Here is a 20,558-nt window from a genome sequence, read left to right as displayed (position 1 = left end):
ATAGAAATAAACATTTTCCCCGTGCTTTAAAAGTTATGTTAAAATTGTGTTCAGTGAAACCTCTGCTTCTGTGTCAGTTCTGTGTGGAAACCTGGTACCAAGTTTATTTCTATTTTCTGTTGGTGTTAAAAAAAAGTTACATGTCCCAGGCGTGTTTGTGTTCTCTTAAAAGTTTTTGCATTCATTCCTCCCTCTGTGTCCAGTCCAGTTCTTTAAAATTTATTTTACTTTTTAAGGATTTCCTTATTCTTTCTACTGTTAAAATTATTATTTTTTTAAATGCACTTTTTGTTGTGTTACTGCGATAGTTGTCCTTTCGACAGGTTCGACCTCTGCAGAGGATCACTGAAGCCTTTTCAGTTGCTGCTCTCTGATCATCCAAGGATTCGCTTTCTTTTTCTTCTTCTTTTTTTTTTTTTTTTTTACATGGAACTAAGATGGAAAAAGGAATTCCTGTAAGTAATCTTCATGGAGCTGGTTGAGGGGAATATTGAATGCTGTTTTAATGTTGGATTTTTCCTCTCCACAGCTTGACTCTACACATTTGTGTTTGTGAATTATGATATATTCAATTGTTCCTTTCAAAAATCACATTTTATTAGAACTGAAAGTGAACAGGTGACACAAAACAATGACATATATATTTATAAAGCACATAAAAAACCCCAAATGCTTAAAACACTGAAAAGTTTTTGTAGTGTGAGCTACTATTTGATATATATTAGCATATCTATATATATATTTGATATTTTTAAGCAAGAAGAAAAATCTAAACAGTCTGCTGGTATTATTATTACTATTATTATTGTTAACAATATGCACATAAATTTAAAATATGAATATTTTTTCTTTGATGGTAGATAGGTTAGAGTCCATCTTGTCCTGTTAGGTGTTCCAGTTTTGCAGGATCTGTACCGGTGCTGAGGGAATCATGGTGGTTGGCTCAACACCCTCCACAGGAGTAACAACCCAAACCCAAGCTTTACAAATCCAAAGATCTCACCTTACAGTTTCTTCCCCGAAGGTTCAGGATTCCTGTCTGCTATGGCCATAGAGTTTCGCCTTAACATTGGCACAGAAATCCTGTTCCTGTCCAAGCTCATTGTGGCACAACAAAGAGCAAGGGAGGCAGGAAAAAGGTTTCGCTTTTCTAAAAAATCATGCACATTTTTTTTTTTTTCATAGCAGAACAAGAGCACTGAGCTCTTCTTTGATTTGCTTCTTTTGGAAACCAAAGCAACAGGTCAGATTTAAGAAGACAACCAAACAAACAACTGATTCCTAACAAACGGACACAAAGACGAGCAAACGTGTACATCTTTAATATTGTGACGTCTTGCAAAACAACATCATGAACCTGTACACATTAGTCACCAGTGGCAGACCACTTTACAAGACATGAATGCTCACTTGACTTTATTACACAAATGCAAGTCACAGGCACAGAGGGCCAAAAACACAGGGCTGGGGAGTTCTTTTAAATGGACAATAACCAAGCAATTTTCATTCAATGATAAGTTTACAATACATAAACTGCACATATTTATTTTATCATGTAAACTGAATACTATTACTTATCTACAGATAAACCCATTATTTAATCTTTTTCTTTTTATAACTGTGGTACTTTTGTGTTTTTTGCTGGGCTTTAACTATATATGGATGCTCTGAACATGCTTTAGAAAAGTGCAAACTCATCTGTAGAGTTTCACAGCAATCTGAGGGAGGCATAGAAAACAGTCACGGGATGTAGTAGTGGCTTCCTGAACACAAAAAAATGTCAACAGTGTCACTTTTAACAATGCAAATGGAAATCAGCGCGGTGGCATCTGTGCAAGGAGAAAGATAACCATGGAAACAGAAACTGCAAGCTGCAGAGGTTGCATATACGTTTTTCCTTTTCTTGCACAAACGCTGTGTGGCATGTTTCACAGAACGCATTTGAAATGTTTCTTTTTTTTTTAGTTTACGGACTTTTTGACACTCTTCAAAAACAAAATGTCAGGAACAAGTCAACATGCAACAAATAAAACAGACACATCCGTCAAATTATTTTCTGAATCCTATCGGAATTAGACATAGTCATTATCAAAACGTATTCCCTGTTAAGATTTTTAAAAAAGAGTTTAATACCTGATAGTCTATCAGTGATGTGTCAGAGCAGAGTAAATTATGTAAACTTTCACACATGTTTTTTGTTTTTCTTTTTTACCTCTTTTCACAGAGAGCTTAGTAGCACACAAACAGTACAACATCATGCACTTTAAAACTTGTACAAAGAGCACTTTGTCTCTCAAATATGAAGTGCAAACTAGTTTAGGAGAGACATCAGGTCAAAACAGTGTATGCCAATAATCAAACACAGAGAAACTGTCACTAATGGGTTTTAAACTACTAGAAATACAATATTCAACGAGCACAACCTCTAAAGTGGGATGAGTAAAAGACTACATCTATTTTTTTTACAATACCCAACAATACTCAGATCCACAATGAGAGTACTCTGACACTGCTTTTACTTTTTCATTTGCCTTAGTCAACAGATGACAAACCTCCCTTCTTTCTCATTACGCAGCTCCTGATTGCCTTTGTCTACAGATGTAGAGGTGCCACTCACAGAAAGACAAGGCACGGCTACATTTGATTGGAGTAGGAGGTGGGACCCCCCACCTGGCTGTACTCGGATGGCTGGTCCAGGTTTCCCTGGGTGCTGTAACTCCCTGACTGGTCAAAGCTTCCCTGGTTGTAAGGCTGCTGGGTGAAGGTGCCGGCTTGTTTCTCAGAGGCACCGCCCGTGAGTCTCGAGGAACCCTTGTGCCAGCTGGTCTCCTTGAACACAAACCAGATGTTTCCAGCCCATAGAACAAAGTTGAGAAACCCAAACACCTGAAGAAAGAAGGGAATTACAGAAAGTGTCATGAGAAGCCTGCATCTTTGTGAGCACACTTGATTGCAAAAAGTCAAATAAAAATGTCAAGCTGTTCAGCTTTTCATCATTTTAAATCCACCACAACCTGAAAGTTCACCTCCTCTTAGTGCTTTTTACTTTATTCCGCAATTCAAAGCTCAAAGATTTCACAGCAGTTCAGGTGAATGCTGTGTAGTACGTGATTTTTGCATCATATGGTTATTTACACTGAAAACTAACCATGTTTGAACAAGGTTTGTCATAACATGTAAGATGCAAAAGTGAATCACAACATAGCATTTCCTTGAGGTTTGAGGTTTTAAACAAAGCTCTTGTGCAATCTGTCAGCGCTCCCTGGAGATCATGTTTAACTACTACTACACCAAATTTTAGTTCAGTATCTGTAAAATGTACTGAATAATAATTATTTTTATGTTTGCTTATAGACATTTTTCTATGTTAGCTGTGGTGACCATCTTGAATTAGGTTGACTCCAAAAGTTGGGGATGTTTTGTTAAAATCTATCCAGTTGTTCCTGGGATGTTTTCTTAATAGACAGACATATAAACACACACACACAGTTACATGATCACCTGCTTTTTATGGTGGCGAGCAATAATTCTGCGTTCTGTCTACTGCAGGAAAGACACTGACTACTCAGGAGTTCTGCTTACAGCTAAACTCCAGTTAATCTGAACCATTTCTTAAAGAACGTACTAGGGCTGCACAATATGAGAAAAACGTGACGGGTGATATTATTGTTTAATATTTCAATGTTGATATCGACTGTGATAAACCCATATTTTCCTCACTTCTTACTTTATCTTCTATCATCTTAATCAGGTGTGGGCATCAAGGGCAGTGAGAGTCTGTTGGATTGGCCAAAAATGAATAAAATATGCTTTCATATTTTAAGAACTTGAATGCATGGTACTTAAAATATAATGGTTTATTATTTATTGTAGTCCTTTACATTATTGATATTGCACTCACTGATATTGTGATGATGATAAATTTTCAGTATAATATGCAGCCCCTAGTACATATTACTTGTGGACTATAAATATCTTGTTAGCTGTCAGTGTGAAACTTCAGCTGTTATGGTTGTATTTTGTGTTTTCACACTTATTGAAATATTTCATATAGGATATTATTTAAACAAAAAAGCGAGCGAGTATTCTTTTCCTAAATTATTTAAGGGCACTTTCTTTATCTTGTCTTAGGATTTGTGTGAAAACTTAATTCTGCCCTGAGTCTTAATGGAAAATAAGAAGTTTTTTCACTTTTCAATATTGTTTATATATATATATATATATATATATATATATTATTTGTGTATGTTTTTTTTCTTTCTTCCTATCTCTAAAATCCAGGAGAGACATCTTTTGAACTCACCACTGAGGTGTTGAGCCCGGACCAGCGTGGTCCGTGTATGGAGCCACACTTGTTGGTTGAGATTTTGCAGGCAGGGATTAGAAGCTGCACCTCATCTGGATCAGTGGCCACCTTCACATCAGACAGGGCCTTGGCCCATGCAGAGGAGCTGACCAGCCACATGAAGGAAAACACTACAGTCACTACAAAATCCTGAGAGAGACAGAGAAAGAGAGACAGCCGGCGTTTCCTGTTAGAGTCAGTGTAAGGTGTAAAACATGGGGTTGGAGAGAAAGTCTACCGTACTCACAATGAGCGGTCTTTGACTGTTCTCACGGTACTTATTCATAAAGAATATGTAGCCGACAGCAGCCACGAGGGAATACAGGAAGGCAAAAACAGCAATCGTGACAAAGAACTCAGCAGAGGAAGAAAAGTCTCCAGTGAGGAAAACTCGCTCCCTCCTCATGGCCTCACACGCCGGCGCGTCAAACGACACTTGGTACAACCTAAAACACACACACACACCCACACACACAGAAAGGTCAGAAAACAAAGGTTAATCCCCATTCATTCTGGCAGCGTGGTAAGTGTAAATACGCCTACAAATCACACTCGGATCACGAACAAGCTCAGTTTTCCTTAGGAGCAATTGTGTCCCACTCACCTGAAAGGATAAGCAAAGTCAATGGGGATGCTCAGGTTGCTGCTGGCCTTCTCCATGCAGACCACGCTGACCCGCAGCTGCCCCGTGTAGCCCCCACATGTCGCAAAGGCAAAGATGGCAAACAGCTGCAAGTCACAGAAGAACACAAGAAAATCTAGTTATTCTGTGGCTCAAAATAAATGAGGCAACAGATTACAGCCGTGTTGCATGATAGCCAAACGTTTTTTTATCCTCTGAAATACATCTGTCCTCTTTTATTTGTTTTATAAATGAAATCACACGGTCAGAGACCTGAGAATTTGCTCTCGTTAGATGGTCTGAAACTGAGCTGGTTGGCAATAAGGAGGAGACAAATGAATCAACAAACTAGTGGAGATTAAACTTTTATCATGGAGATCATGTCTGTCATGGGAGATCGTGTCTGAGGCAAAACCAGAGGACACAACACAACTTTTAGAACACAAAATGGATTGAATTTTACCCACTGTATATTTTATTTTTACAAAATATTGAATTTGCTAAGTTTCAGATCTCTTAAAGCTCAATAGATAACTATGTATATTACAGATAAATATATATATATATATATATATATATATATATATATATATATGCAAACAGATACAGTAATATTGGGCATTTGTATCTTCTCCTCTTTAAGCATACTTTAGATTTGTTCACGCTACCTTTTTGCAACTCTTGTCACTAGATGTGAGCATAAATAGTTGCAAATCATGTTTTTTATGTGTCCTTGTGATGGACTGACAACCCGTCCAAGTTATATTCTTATCCTCGCCCAATGACCGCTGGAGATAATCACCCCCAACGCTGCACAGAAAAGCGGGTAAAGAATTAGGATGGATGATCTAAATCATTCCGACTTGTTGATTTTTTTTTGTTTGTTTCTGAACAAGGTTGCTTTAGAGGTAGCATGTCGTTAAATCTCAGTATTTTTCATCCTCAAGAGGCAGATACTTGTGAGTCCCCACTGGGCTTGTGTGGGAATAAACTAAAGAAGCAACAACAGCAGCATATTTTAACACAGAGAGCACCTTGTAATGTAAAAGAAGATAAAAAAATTTACATGTAAACCAATAAAAAATTATAAGTACTGCAGTAATCTGCCAACTAGATAAACTTTAAGAAAACTGCATCATGGATTTACATCCTCAGTGGTCCCCAAATAATTATATTTGGGGATATATATAGTAATATCAGCAAACATAGAAATGCAACACACACACACACATCCTCTGAATTCAATGCACTCTTTTAGTCCATATAAACCTCCTACAGCCTCAACAGTTCTCAAAACCTTAATCATCATAATCAGAGCTGATGCCTGGTTAGCAGGAACCTCCTCGTTTCCGTATTGCAGGCAGATGGAAATGCAGCTTGCCAGCAGCTGGAGAGGATTTTTGTCTCTCAGGCTGAGAGATCCTCAGCCGCTAGAGGGCGCTGTCACATCACTGAGAGGGATGATCCGCTCATCCTGGGAATGTGAACATGTTCTGAGGGCATAGAAACGAATTGTTTGCATGTCTGCTTGCTAAATGTTTCCCTAATAGCAAATACTTATTAAATAAATAAAACAACAACTTTAATTCTTAAAAAAAAAGTTATGATGACATGATTTTATTTTTATTCTTGTCTTTATTTTTTTTTCTCACACTCTTAAAACAGTACTTGTTGATTTTTTTTGTACACAGCACAATCTTTTATTAAATTTGAACAATAATGGAGTTTTGGAAGCAAATACTGAATGTAACCACAATGATGCCATGATGATGCCTTTAATAATCAAAGGTTTGGATGAAAGGGAAAGTTCAGCTCTTTTAAAGTGTGGTTCTGTGGAAATGTTATGAATAAATAATATCTTACCTGTTAGAGATACGTCTTGGAACGACCTCTGATCACACTGACTAGCTAAGGGCTAGTCTGAGGGGAACCAAAAACAACTTCAATCTCAAAACTTTCATAACTGCTCATGCTATGTTGTATGCATGTATTGCCTATACCCATTTAACAGACAATCCCAGTTTGTTTATACGAGTATTTAAAGTAAAGGTTTGCCATAAAGTGCCTGCCCTTTTGGTTATGTCCCTTGACTTTTTTTTTTTTTAGAAAAAAGCTCTTGTTTATAATCTACTTCCGTGTTGTGCAGATTTCTATCAGGACTGCATTAGATACGACCATTTGGATAACAAAATGATGGAAATGTGAAGCAAAACAAGAAAGTTTACTTGTCTTTTATTCAATAGGAAAATCAACCCCATTTAATCCAGTAGAATGCATATTGTTTTATTTATCGTTGAACAAGATTTAAGAAAAAGTAAACTCTGAAAATGATGACCAAAACTACATCCTGCCCTTTATTATAAGGGTGTTTAGTCCATGCTTTAGCTAAGTATGAACATTAGCAATTTTAGCACAGTGGTTTGGCCATAGTGGTGCAAAAAAGATGCCTTTGTTGAGATTACATCACTGAAGCACAAAAAATGGACTACATTTCAAATTAAAACACTTTTAGAACATATTTATAGAGTAATTCGACACTGCTGCACAGAGAACTTAGTCCCAGCAACCTACAGTGTACTGACCCATATAGTCATAAACAAAATTTTTACCAATATGAAAAAAATGTAACATTTTTATATTTTTCTACATTTTCCTGCCATTGCATTATTTGCTGTGCGGTTGCTGTTTGTTCAGAGAGGAGTGAAGCATGACTCCACATGATTTTTTACTGTGCAGGACTGATCTCGACCACATAAAGGACTGACTTTGGTCTGACTGGGTTAGACCAGCCTCGATCAAAGCTGAATGCCTCACAGGGGACTCCACTTTCTCCTCGCCTCTAGGTGGACGCCGAATGCTGCTTATACCTGGGTCACGAGGTGCAAAGCTGGAACCTCTCCTGAAAACCTCTTTCTGTTCACTTGCTCTCTTGAGCTTTGGTTTGTTCACAGATGAGTTTAAAAACCTGCTGCATCTTCAGATACAACAAAACCATTTGTCTGCAAACAAGTCAAATGAAAGAAAGTGACCAGAGGAGTGTGAGATTGAATACTCCCTCCTAATTATCCCAAAGTGCTGCAGATAAACATCTCTTTTTCCCCCCTGTATCTTCTCCCTCTTGCAGCTGCCTCCTCTGTCTGTGATTTTCAGCTCGGGGTTTAGCCCCTCTCATTTCTGGCTGGGGCCTTTGAACAGGAGAGCGTGGCATTGTGGAAGGAGGGTGGATGCTAAGCCCCGTGCCCCCGTGTGTTTATCTGCCTCTCCCAGCTGGGCTCCTCGGGGAACGAGAGATAGGAGGAGAGAGGGGGAAACTAAAAGGCAGACACAGGGAGGGAAAAGAGAGAAGCAGGAGTGCAGGAATGAAACTGTCTACGGTGTAAACAAAGCTCTGAAACATCTCTGTCATCCTTCATCTCCACTGACCTACATGGCAGAGAAAAGTACAGCAGGAATGTGGAAATTATAACACGCTTCCAAGCCAGTTCAAAATCTGAAATCCAAAAAGAAATGCAATTGGTTTAATTATCTACAGATTTAAAGGAGTGCATGTGGATAAGAACTCTCTCTCTCGAGCAAGAGTGGAAAGTTCCAATAAAAATGTGGGAGAGCATGGTGGAAGCTGGTGATGAGAATGTCTGAGGATTATAAAAATGATCTAATGGCTTCAGGCTTGACCACCAGAAGTCAGATTTACTGTTCAGTGCACACAGTCTTTGTTGTGAAGAACAGAAACGAACAGAAAAAGACAAATCAGGGAACTAAAAGACCCAAAGTGAGCACTAGAGATGAAAAGATACATATATTTGTTGTAAAAACCAAAAGATTTGGCTGAATACTGACCAAAACGACATCGATGCAGAGACAAGTCGTTGCCTCAGGCGGAGGAAAAAAAAAAAAAACAGGCCTCAGATGTTCACCCTTTCCTCCTGCTAGACTCAGAGAGGAGGAAAAAACTTGAGAATACTCTTTATGAATCCAGGGGTGAGATCAAACCAAGAGCGAGATGGAGGTTTAAAATGGGAGGGATTCCTCTCATTTTGCTTTCCAACAAATATATAATTTAACATAACCAAACTAACCCTGAATATTTACCAATATAAACAAATAGACAAAGAAAACTGTGATAGAAATTTGATGAACACTTCAAAACCAGAGGATACGATGCACAACTTATTGTAGTTCGCAAGTGATCGTCTTATTTAAACTCAAGTATGAACCAAATTGTTACTAAATGTAGTTTAAGCTGAACTGTGGATGTGAGAAACTGACACACAGTAGCACTCATCAACTCAGTTTGTGTTTGCAGATTGTGGTTTTCTTCCTTGTTGGCCTCAAGTACTGTTCTGAAGAATCTTGGTGTTATCTTTGACCAATACTTGTCATTTGATCCACATACTGAAGAAGTCAAGCAGACTGCTTTCATTCACCTCGATAAAATCACTAAAATCAGAAGTGTCTTATTTCAGGGTGATGCAGAAAAATGAGGTTCTGCTTTTGTTACTTCCTGCCTCGATGACTGTAACTCCTTGTTATGTTGATGTTGATATTCCAAAGGTTCACAGAAAAATCTTCATCTGATTAAAGATGCTGCAGCCAGAGAGCTGAACAGAGACAAATAACAGAGACCACGTCTTTCTCTAATATTGAAATGTCTTTATTGATTCCATGTGAAATTCAAAATAGAATTTGAAACTTGTCTCTTAACTTACGCGGTACTGGTTTGCTGTGGTGAAGAGAGAGCTGAGCTGCAAAGCAAAACCTGTCGGTCTATGTTCCTACTCTCACCTATGGTCATGAGCTCAGGGTACTGACCAAAAGAACGAGATCTCGAAAACAGGAGGTCAAAAGGAGTTTTCTTAGCAGGGTAGATGGACTCTGCCTTTAGAGACAGCGTGAGACGTTTGGTTATCTGGGAGGGACTCAGAGTAGAGCAGTTGCTCCTTCACATCGAGAGGAGCCAGTTGAGGTGGTTTGGGCATCTGGTAAGGATGCCCCTTGGTGTTCAGAGCATGTCCAACTGGGAGGAGACCCTGGGAAAGACCCAGGACACACTGGAGAGACTATGTCTCTCGGCTGGCCTGGGAATGCCTTGGAGTTCTCCCAGAAGAGCTGGTGGATGGATGGATGGATGGATGGATGGATGGATGGATGGATGGATGGATGGAACTTACAAAGCTCTCAATACCCACATCCTACAACACACTTCAACATCGTCCTACACAACCCTGTGTTGGATATGTGTTCTTTCAAGGAATGCTTGGTTTTTAATATTTTATTTGTGATCACCTTTGTCTATATAAAGTAACTTGAAAGTTTTTTTCTTCATTACCAGTTGCTTCTAACTGCAACCTGTCATCTTTCAGATTGCGTTGGGTTGTTATTTGTCGTCTGAATTTTGTTGCTGGATTTGTTGCTGCATAAGTTAAATAAAGTTTTTTTTTTGTTATTCATCTGCCAGGTTTCAGTATAGACTTTTTTAAGTGACAGAAAATACTGCTGATTGTTTATAAGATTCACCACCCCAGGGATTCAGAATATTGTTTTCATGCTTTCAGTACAGCATTACCAGTTTTGAGTTGCGCATGTTTGTATTTGCACGGCTGCACATGCGACTCTGAACTAGAATAATCACTTCTGTGCATGGCTGTGTTGATGTTTTAGGACCCTGAATGTGAGCGTGGAATATAAATGTATGTGAACATAGTTTAAAAATATCCCATTCACTCCACTCAGGCAGAAGCATCGCCAACACACACTCAGACACACACAAACAAACACACAGTCTCAGTAGCTCGCACCGCTGCAACTTGCCAGCGTGCAAGCAGGAGCAATTTTACGCCAGCTAGTTAAGTGCAAAACAAAATGACGAACACGGATCAGAAATGGAAACACAGAGCTTCTACTTCCACTCTAAGTTGAGTTAGTTTTAATCAGTTTAGAGAAACAAATTGCTCTCACGCTGCCATTTTATCGTCACCAGAAAAGCAGGTTTTCCCTCTCACATGCTTTTCCCTACAAATGTTTCTTTTTAAACTGTGATACTCATTTTCACTGCTACATCCCTCGTACTTCACAGACCATAGACAAAGTTAGACAGTGAGGTAAAAAAAACACAAACTCTCAGGAAAACGCTGTTTGATCTACGCTTCACTAGAAGCTCCACAGCTGCTGCAACGAAATCAGAAGCTCATTTAGCACCAGATAATCCTCTCGCAGCGCAGATTCATCTCTCCCTCTATGGCGCTGTTCCACCCAGCTGTAAGCTTCACTGACCACAAGAAAATTACCATTCACTTTAGTGATGGTGCCCTTTTTTGTTGTCCACTGCTGGGCGCTTCGGTGGCCGTTTATTCAGGTGGCCTACAGGAGCTGCTGGGTGCACACAACATGCATGCCTTATGCACACATGGCAGTAGAATGAATATTTAGGAACAGGCTTTATTTGTTGGTTTAAGATTAAGGTTCTATAACATTTATCAGTAAGTACAAGTGTAGCCTTTCATTATTAAGAACCAGAACTTTTTTACAGATGTTGCCAACGACAAAATATGATCAAATTTGAGGGAACTTCTCAGTAGAAAAGTAGATAACTGTTCAAACTCTTAAAAAAGTTCTTGAAGCAATTTGACGAAGGGTCTGTGGAAGAATCTTATTTTGGAGAAATAAGTTAAATTCTGATGGGGCTGATGAGCTAACGGCTAGTCCACATGGAGCTAAGACCAAAGTGGATTCCTAAAACATTCCCAATCACAAACCTTTCACAGCAATTCATGCATGTAGCACTTCCTGTTCAGCCTGGCTGAACTTCTGGGCTATCTACAACAGGTGAAATATTAATTGTTCATATTCTTTCCACAGAACCACATTTAAAAAAAATCTGAACTGTCATATCAGTTCAGGAGATTAATAAAATTAGACGCTTTAGTATAAAATGTTTTTATAGTAAAAATCTGTAAAGCCGTGGCGAAAATCCTGAAGAGATTTTTTTAAATAGAGTGATAATTTATGACTGAATGATGATGCTTAATTAATGCAATGGTGTTTTTTTGTTTTATCTTGAGCTATCATCTTCTTGTGCCTTTATTTTTAACATTATCTATTTCTCTGAATTAGGTAAGATAAACACCAAAGTCTGTGGAAATGTGTGTTTTTATGCTCTTGTGTATCTGAACAGCTGAACTCATCCTTGAACCGTGTGTCTTGTTGGAGCAGACGTGCCCACCTAAAGGAGAGGACAGGTAACCTTTTCCTGTCTGACACGAAAGCAAAGGTGCTTCGTCTCAGAGTCGAGACAAAGACAGAGGTCTGGCTTAGACCTAATGTGTCAGGAAAAGCAACATCAGATCCAGGAGCTCAAAAAGGATTAGATTCTTTTTTTTTTTCAAAGCTACAACTCCACCAAGGTTATTTTAAGATCCTCCGTGAAATTTTAATCAGATTTTACAAACATTTAAAAAAATGTCAGAAGCTAAAAGGAATGGACCATTAAAATAAAACTATAACTAAAGCATTTTTATTCAATTTTTCAGCTGTCAGTTACAATACAATTTGTTTCAATAGGTGAGTGAAGATGATAGAGCGTGGTAAGCTAAGAGGAAATCAACCAAGTCTGGAAAATCATAATCATAATCAGAAATGCTCTGTCCTAGAAATTAATACCACTGCCCATATTTGTGCAAACTGCAAAACATATTTCACATTCTACATTGCTTGCTTGTCAATTCAATCAAACTCAATGATGCGAGGTTGAGGCGAATGTCAAATAAATGTGCTACATGAAGATCACAGAAGCAGAGGATGACAAACACACAGCTTCATCTCTTTGGGTTAAGGGAGGATTTAGTGCTGTTTTGCTTCTACCATTATCCACACCTACAATGCTTCATTAAAAGACTTGGAAGAAGTGGCGATTATTGTGCATGCATGGGAAGTACAGCTAGCCAGAGCAAAAACAAACCCAGCAATCGCTCATTCTGATTTTGACCACTAATTATCTTACTAATGCACTTATTCAGATACCAAAAGGATTTTTACCTGCCTCAAGATTGTCCAGAGTCTTTAAGCCCAGTATGGCCTGTATGTTACATCATCTGAGCTGTTTCCAGTTATCTTCCAGTGTTGATCGACGGCCAGTGAGGTTATCTTAGCATAAACTACAAGTGACATTTGCTGGACAGACATGCAGTGTAAACAAGAACATAAGTTTGGGCTTCTTATCCTGAAAAAAAGAAAAACAAATTGTTTTGTACAACAATCTTTGTACAATAGAGGACTTCCCTTATCAAAACCGGTGAGTTCCTTTGCATCTGACTCAAGTGTCAGAACAGAGTCAGTCACTCGTGTCCCATTCTGTGAAAGACCTGACTGTCGTTCAGTAGAGCAGTTCAGCAGGCGAAGAGGCACAAAACATAGCTGAATACAAACAGAAAAAGTTCAAATAAAAAAAGAAGTTTTTGAACAGTACACCAGGACGAGTATAAATTCATTACTTACGAGTTACCTACTTCTTCTTTTTTTGTCTTTGGTCTGCTACCTTTTCAGGGGTCACCACAGTGAGTCATCCTCCTGCATCTAACTCTGTCTTCTGCGTCCTCTGTCCTCACTCCAACTCCCTCCATGTCCTCTCAAACCGCATCCATATATCTCCTCTGTCTTTTTTTCCTGGCAGCTGCATCTCTAACATCCTTCTACCAATATACCCACTGTCCCTCCTCTGCACATGTCCAAACCATCTCAGTCTGGCCTCTCTAACTTTATCTCCCAGTGCTTCAACCTGTGCTGTACCTCTGATCACCTCATTCATAATCCTATCCATCCTTGTCCCTCCAAAGGAGAACCTCAACATCTTCAGCTCTGCCACTTCCAGTTCTGTCTCCTGTTTTTATGTTAATGCCACTGTCTCCAAACCAGACAACATAGCTGGTACCTACTAGTATATAATGCTGATATCTGAAAGTCATTAATGGTCTAATTTATATGTCAATAAATGCTACAAGCCATCTCTTGTCAGGAATAAGTATCTTTCTTCTTTTCCTTGCACTGTACTCTTCTTGTCAAAAAGGAACTAAGTTATTTCAGTGGTGAAAAACAGATCTTTGACCTGGTAAGTCTCTTGCGATATCTGTCAACAGCTGTCACCAATCTCTCTGCCTCTCCCTTTGACTTGCTTTTGTGTGTACGTTTGTGTGCACCGATGCTCCTGCACAATTGTTTATCCTGTGCATTGTGCAGCAGTTTATGAAGGCATACACTTTGACAGCTAACAGAAAATGATAGGTCAATGAAAAAAAATGACACAAAACATGACATCTAGACAGACATAGATAGAGCGAGACAGAGATAGATGGAAGGATGAAAACATGCAGGGGATGATATAATTTTGGCTGATGCAGTTAAAATCTATCTATTCTGGGGATGTGTTTTATTTGGCTTGAATTCATTCACATCTCTTTAAAGTTGTAATTCTGGCCAGTATAATTGTAAACATATATGTTTAGAGATGCTCTCTACTCTGAAGTATGCAGATGTATTAATCACAGAAATATCAGCCTCTTCTTTGATTGAGTGTCTGACATTAGATAACTTAAAACTCATTTCAACATCACCAAGGAGATCTGAAATACCTAATGCAATAAGCCCCTCACATCTGCAGAGGACTGTTAAGTTACATCCGGCATAGAGCAGAATTATTCAGCCCTTTTCTGTTTATCTCCACCCAACTTCACGTTTTTCATGTTATCCTCCAAAAAAATAAAAAATAAAACCTGAACAGACAGTGAAAATCATATTTTGAGCCTTTACGTGACAGAGAAAATACAGTGAGATTTAGCACATCAACCTGAATACGATACATTACGTTATTCTTCCTATCTGTGGTGTGGCGTTTTCCTGTTTACTGCATGACTTGCATCGGGATTGTGCCAAGAACATCAATCAGTTATACCTTATTTGGCTGAACAGCAAACAAGTAAAATGTACATTTTTAGAAGTTTGGAATGTGAATTTGAGGTTGGTTGCAGAGTGTGCTTGTGTGAACTCACTAGATAAAGGTTTCAAAAACATCATTTGGTTCTTTTTAGATGGGATTCCATAGTTATGAACAATATATATCTTACCTGATGTAGATAGCTCTTTGAAAAACTCAGTTCGGAAAAGTAGAGTTTTATTCTGACTTGACAGACAAGCTAACAAGTACTCCAAGTGAGGCCAAGACTACCGTAAATGGATTGTTCCAATCTTACAAATTCATGCAAAATCTCTTTTATAAACCTTTAAACTACCATCTGTTTCACATTACATTGTTATTCTAGCAGAAATATTATGCTATTCCTGACAGAAGAGCTACTTCTAGCTGCTACCACTTCTATTAGTGCTTGTAAATAACTTTAGACTTCTATGTTAAAATTGTGCAATGCAAAATTGATAACAATGTAAAGCTTTATAGTAAGTGTTCACATGAACCACTATAAAAATTTAAATATTGAAGATGGCAACAACTAATGTTGATCTTGACTCCACTTGGATAAGTTATTACTTCATCATTCTGGTCAAAAATAAACTCTTCTCCAAACTGAGGTCATTCAAAGAGCTATCAACAACAGGTAAGATACTAATTGTTTATAACCTTTCCATCCAATCCTCCTACAAACAATCTGAATTATCACTTCAAGAAATAAAATCATGTGAAAATGGGTATGGATGTGTGGGTTTTTGGATGTTTAGACTTTGCCAATAATTCACTGAAGTCTTGAAAAAGTCAACTGGAGGAGGTTTTGAGAGCGATATTAGCTCACTTACACAAGTTACAATCGATCAACATCAGCAAGAAGCCACATCTAAGTTAGCAGCAGTCATTTTTCGTTTCACAAAGTACATATAAATACAACTGAAAGGCTTTATTTTTCAAACCTTTCTTTCAAATGCACTACAATGTGAACTTGAAGTGTTTGGTCTTCTGTTGCTTTCACCAAATCCACAAAAAAGTGTAACTAAGAGAGAAGTAAAAAGCCTTGCATTAGTGCACACAAACACACCCTGAGGGAACCAGAGCTGGTGTACAGTAAGGTACTGAGGATGACATCATAGAACAGTGGGTCAGACGTGGGTTTGGATGAGAGGAAGACCATTACTCATTAATTAGACTCATGATGGAGGCTCTGGCTTGTAGGCTGATGAATCACAAAGTCTTATACTGTACTTGTAGAACTGCTCTGTTTGACATGCTTCAACCGCTTGATTGTGTTTCTCATTTGCATCATGTGCTCAAGCAACTAGACCGTTTCCCCATTTTCCTTTTCCCTTCTTTCTGTCTCCTCCTCAGATGTGCATGCATAAGCATGAAGACAAAAACAGTGAGGAGTTTGGGCACATCTCAAAGGACAGCTTCTGCATGAGTTGGTCAACAGTGGAGAGGGGGGGACCTTACAGCTGTTTGGAGCAGAATATGCCAGCCACTGACAGTGTGCCAAACAGGAAAAAAGCTGCATACACATACACAATTATGTTCATGTTTTCTGTATCAGTAGGGGGCTTAAAATTAGCATAATAAATTCCCAAGCCCCTTACTAGAATGTAAACTCTCACAACCCATGAACCTCACACTTTATCTCTTGTAAAAAGGTGTCAGACCACACAGCTATAGTGTGCTTTTTAGTTTTTTGGTTTCACATAAATAGTAAAAAAACTCACAAAATGTCCTGCAAGCACAACTAGTTACAAATTCAGCTTCCTATTGAGGTAAAAAAAACTGTAAAAAAAAAAAAAAAATCAACTACAAAACCTTGACTAAGGTAACATAACCTTTAAACAACACAGCCAATCAGCCATACAGTCAGAAGTTCATCATGAACACAGTAAATGTCAATTGCTGCCTTAACAAAAGCCTTCAGTGCCTGGAGGCAGATAAACAAAGTGGCATGCATATGTTTCTGCTGGTGTCTTAGTGAAGGAGGAAGTTTACTGCAGGGGCTTTAGATGATGACACATTAACATAATAAACACATGAAACACTGTAGCTGAAGAAGTGGGTTTCGTGGTTTGTCAGACGCTTCCACAAGTGAGAAATCAGGTGACAGGGAGGTTTGATCAGAGATCTGAAATCAAATTATCCATCAAGGCATCCAGGATTCACAAGATACCAATCGCAGGGGATCCCGTCTCCAGCTGCAAGTTGTCTGGTTGTGGGTTTTAGCCACTGCAACAGACAACAATCGCAGCTTCAGTTTTGGCTGAGGTTATCTGATGACAAACAGAGACAAATGTTTTGCCCAATCACGTGCTAATTATCCATCTATTTTCTACACCCACTTGTTCCTGTTCAGAACCTCGGGGAGCTGGAGCCCATCTCCAGTGTTCACTGGGCGAGAGGCGGGGTACACCTCGGCAGGTCTCCAGTCCATCACAGGGCCACGTTGACAAAAACAAGTCAGGCAATCATTTACACTCTCACCCACACCCAGTGACAGTTTAGAGCTGCCAATTATCTAACCTGCATGTTTTTGGTCACAAAGCCCTTCTTGCTGTGAGGTGAGTCAGCTGAGCTGGTTTAGACTTCTGATAAGGATGCCTCCTGAGCTCCTTCATTTGGAGGTTTTATGTGTATGTGCAATTGAGAGGAGATCCAGGGGCAGACCCCAGAAAGTAATGCTCAGTATTGAGCAGATACGTCTGTCTTATGAACAATTACAATCTTATCTATTGTAGATAACTCTTCGGATGGACTCAGTTTGGAAAAACTGAGTTTATTCTGGCCGGATTGATGAGCTTCTCTGAGGGGACCAAGACCACAGAATTTTACACAAATATATGAGTAAGATTGTTTAAAAAGAGAAGTAATGGGTTTTAGCAGTCACATGAAGTGCTATGAAACTTTTTGAGCTTGGTGTTGTTGTAAGATGGCAGTATTTCAGTTTGAGCTCTTTGAGTCCATTCAAGGAGATATCAGCACCCTGTAAATTATTGCTTGTTTATACCCATTAAGTAGCATAGTTTTAACAGTGTTTCATTTTAGCCATATTAAGACTTGTCATCTGAAACTGTGTGTGATTCTGAGCAGAAACTCAACAGAAATACTCTGAATGCAAAATTATCCTTGCCTCTGCTACAGCTGGGTCTCTGACCAGAAGCCAGAGTGGTCCAAAAAAGGTCAAACGGCATACTTGCATACATTAAACTTCAGAGACAGAAAAAAAAATATGATTGTCTTGAGACCAAAACAGAGATCCTTTCCCTCTTTGGTATCAGCGAGGAACAGCCTGAACAAAACTGCACTGCTGTTAACGCTGCAGAATAAATCAGACTGCTTGCATCTTAATGAAAATCATTTGCAAATGTATACAGTACGAGCCCACGGGCCAGCACTGACACAGCAGAACAGCTGAGAAGTCAGCGTGAGGAATAAAGGTGCAGCAGAGAAAAGGTCACTTGGAGTGCCAGAAATGTGAAGGGGGTAGGGGGGGTCATGTGCTGGCGAATGCAGTGATGCTCACATAATCATACATGTCTTACCCCCCCCTCCAAACACATACATGCACATAGCAAAACAAGAATGGTGACCTATGATATTATCTTTATCGCATAAAGAGTGATTTGGATCGTTTGTTCATCCAACAGATATCCTGCTGAATCTTGTCAGTGCGACGCATTGAAACGAAACAGATTTTTAATTGTTTTCATTAGATTCTCATGAGGTGCACTCCGCTGAGCTTGGATTCTTTTATTTTTGACTCTCACACGCGCGTAACAAAACGTAGTGTGAGCAAATGGCTGGGTACCCTCATGGCTACAGTAATTTCTCTAAACTCACATCAAAGAAACTCCCTTATCTTTTTCTCCGCTCCTCCATTTGGCTTCAGGCGTCTTTGCACTGTACAATAAACACGAGAGTATAACACTCACACACACAGGCAGGAAGGGGAGGTGAAGCTTTGAATCAGTCAGGGGAAGGACACTTGGTGATTCCTGTTAGTCTCTGTCATTTAAATGGGGGTGAAAATTAGGCATTTCTCGTTAGACTGCACGAGGGCGCAACCTTTTTGCGCCAATTCTACTAGGAATTAAGAGTTGGCGCACCCAGCTATTCGGGAAAAACACATTGCAGTAAAAACCAAAAATGCTTAAAAGACGTCAAATGTTTACATTAACGGGTTTAAATGTAAATAAGGTGTGAAAGTAACAGAAAAAAAGCCATAAAGATAATAAAATTTAACAAGCGCAATTAAGTTCCATTCGTTAAATGCAACATTTTAATAATAATAACAACATAAAACAGCTTCATTGACTGTACACAGCTGGATGAGCTATATTATTCACATTTGCATTATAATTAAGTTAGAATAATGAAGCAGTAACTCACCCACTGCAAAACACGGATAAATCCAAGAGGTAATTTAAGCACTTGAAATGTCCCCACAGATGCGAGCTGCAGAAAGACAAACACAAGGAGGATTTATTAAAATAAATAAATAAATAAAACCATACAATTACTGGCACACACAGACTGGCTGGCTGTAATTGAGCGGTAATTAGACTCAAAGAATTCCTTCCTGGGAAAATTCTGATTATTCCTTGATCAATTCCACCCACCTGGTTGGCGGTGTCCATGTCAGCAGCAGGACACTCTGTTTATTTCACCTGTTTGATTAAAACCGAACAAAAAGAAAAAAAAAGAAGCTCCGAGCGCGAGCCACAAACACCCGACTGATGCGCCTGTCGCGTAAACACTCAGGGGCTCGGGTTCCGACTCCGACCGGAAAAGCCCGAGCGTTCTCCGATTTTTTTTCTCCCCCGTTTTTTCCTTCTGATGGATAAACAGAGGGTCTGCTGTGGAGACAGGCTCGGATTGGCCCCGCGAAGAGGAGTGACCTATTTATTTTTTGCAATTGGACAGAACCTCTTTGATAGTGTTATACATTTCTTCAAGATTTGTTCACGTTGTCAGCTTAATCCACAGCACGTTAACTCTCAGAAGCTCTTGGAAAAGAGCTGCAGCCTAAAAATGGTCTTAAAATCATTTTGTGATGTCTATAAAACTGATGTTAAAAGAAAAGTGAGATCTTTTTTGTAAAGTTGGGTCCTATAATCAAACGGTTGCTATGACAACCACAGTCCTGGTATCAAATAACCCATTATTATTATTATTATTATTATTATTATTATTATTATTATTATTATTATTATTATTATTATTATTATTATTATTATATGTCGTACTGAAGTGCTGTTAAAGAATCTTGTACCTGTGTGATATTTATGTGAGCTCTAAAGGGATAATTCAGCTATTTTAAAGTGGGGTTCTATGGAATGGTTATGAACTATTAATATCTTATCTGTTGCAGATAGCTTTTTAAATGGCAAGAGTGTAGAGAAATGGAGATGAAGTCCAACAGGGTGGCAAGAGCAAATAGCTAGTCCAAATGCTGCTAAGACCAAAGTGGTCATTGTTGTCAGTTTTGCATTTCACGGTTATTTACGTCAATTTATATGGCTTTTGAAAGCTAAATGTTAGCAGCAGCAGCAAGCTGTAACACTTCTAGTTGGCCCTCGAGGAGCAGGATTGCCCACCCCTGATCTTACCACTCCCCCTTCCAAAGC

The 20,558-nt window shown here is 38.9% G+C and overlaps 1 protein-coding gene across 1 annotated transcript; it reads right to left on the bottom strand.

The window, feature by feature from the left end:
* Nucleotides 1–1,306: 1,306 nt before the first annotated feature.
* On the bottom strand, nucleotides 1,307–19,735 carry synpr (synaptoporin). Its single transcript, XM_017429942.3, has 6 exons — nucleotides 19,551–19,735; nucleotides 19,321–19,386; nucleotides 4,950–5,074; nucleotides 4,593–4,791; nucleotides 4,304–4,495; nucleotides 1,307–2,886 (listed from the first exon to the last, which is right to left on the bottom strand). Exons 1-6 carry the CDS (start codon nucleotides 19,566–19,568, stop codon nucleotides 2,635–2,637), a joined length of 852 nt encoding a protein of 283 aa, XP_017285431.1. The 5' UTR covers nucleotides 19,569–19,735; the 3' UTR covers nucleotides 1,307–2,634.
* Between the last annotated feature and the right edge of the window lie 823 nt (nucleotides 19,736–20,558).

Source organism: Kryptolebias marmoratus, linkage group LG4 (assembly GCF_001649575.2).
Source record: "Kryptolebias marmoratus isolate JLee-2015 linkage group LG4, ASM164957v2, whole genome shotgun sequence".
NCBI lineage: Eukaryota > Metazoa > Chordata > Actinopteri > Cyprinodontiformes > Rivulidae > Kryptolebias > Kryptolebias marmoratus.
The sequence above is the reverse complement of the archived record's forward strand: the minus strand, read 5'-3'. Positions and strand labels throughout refer to the sequence as shown.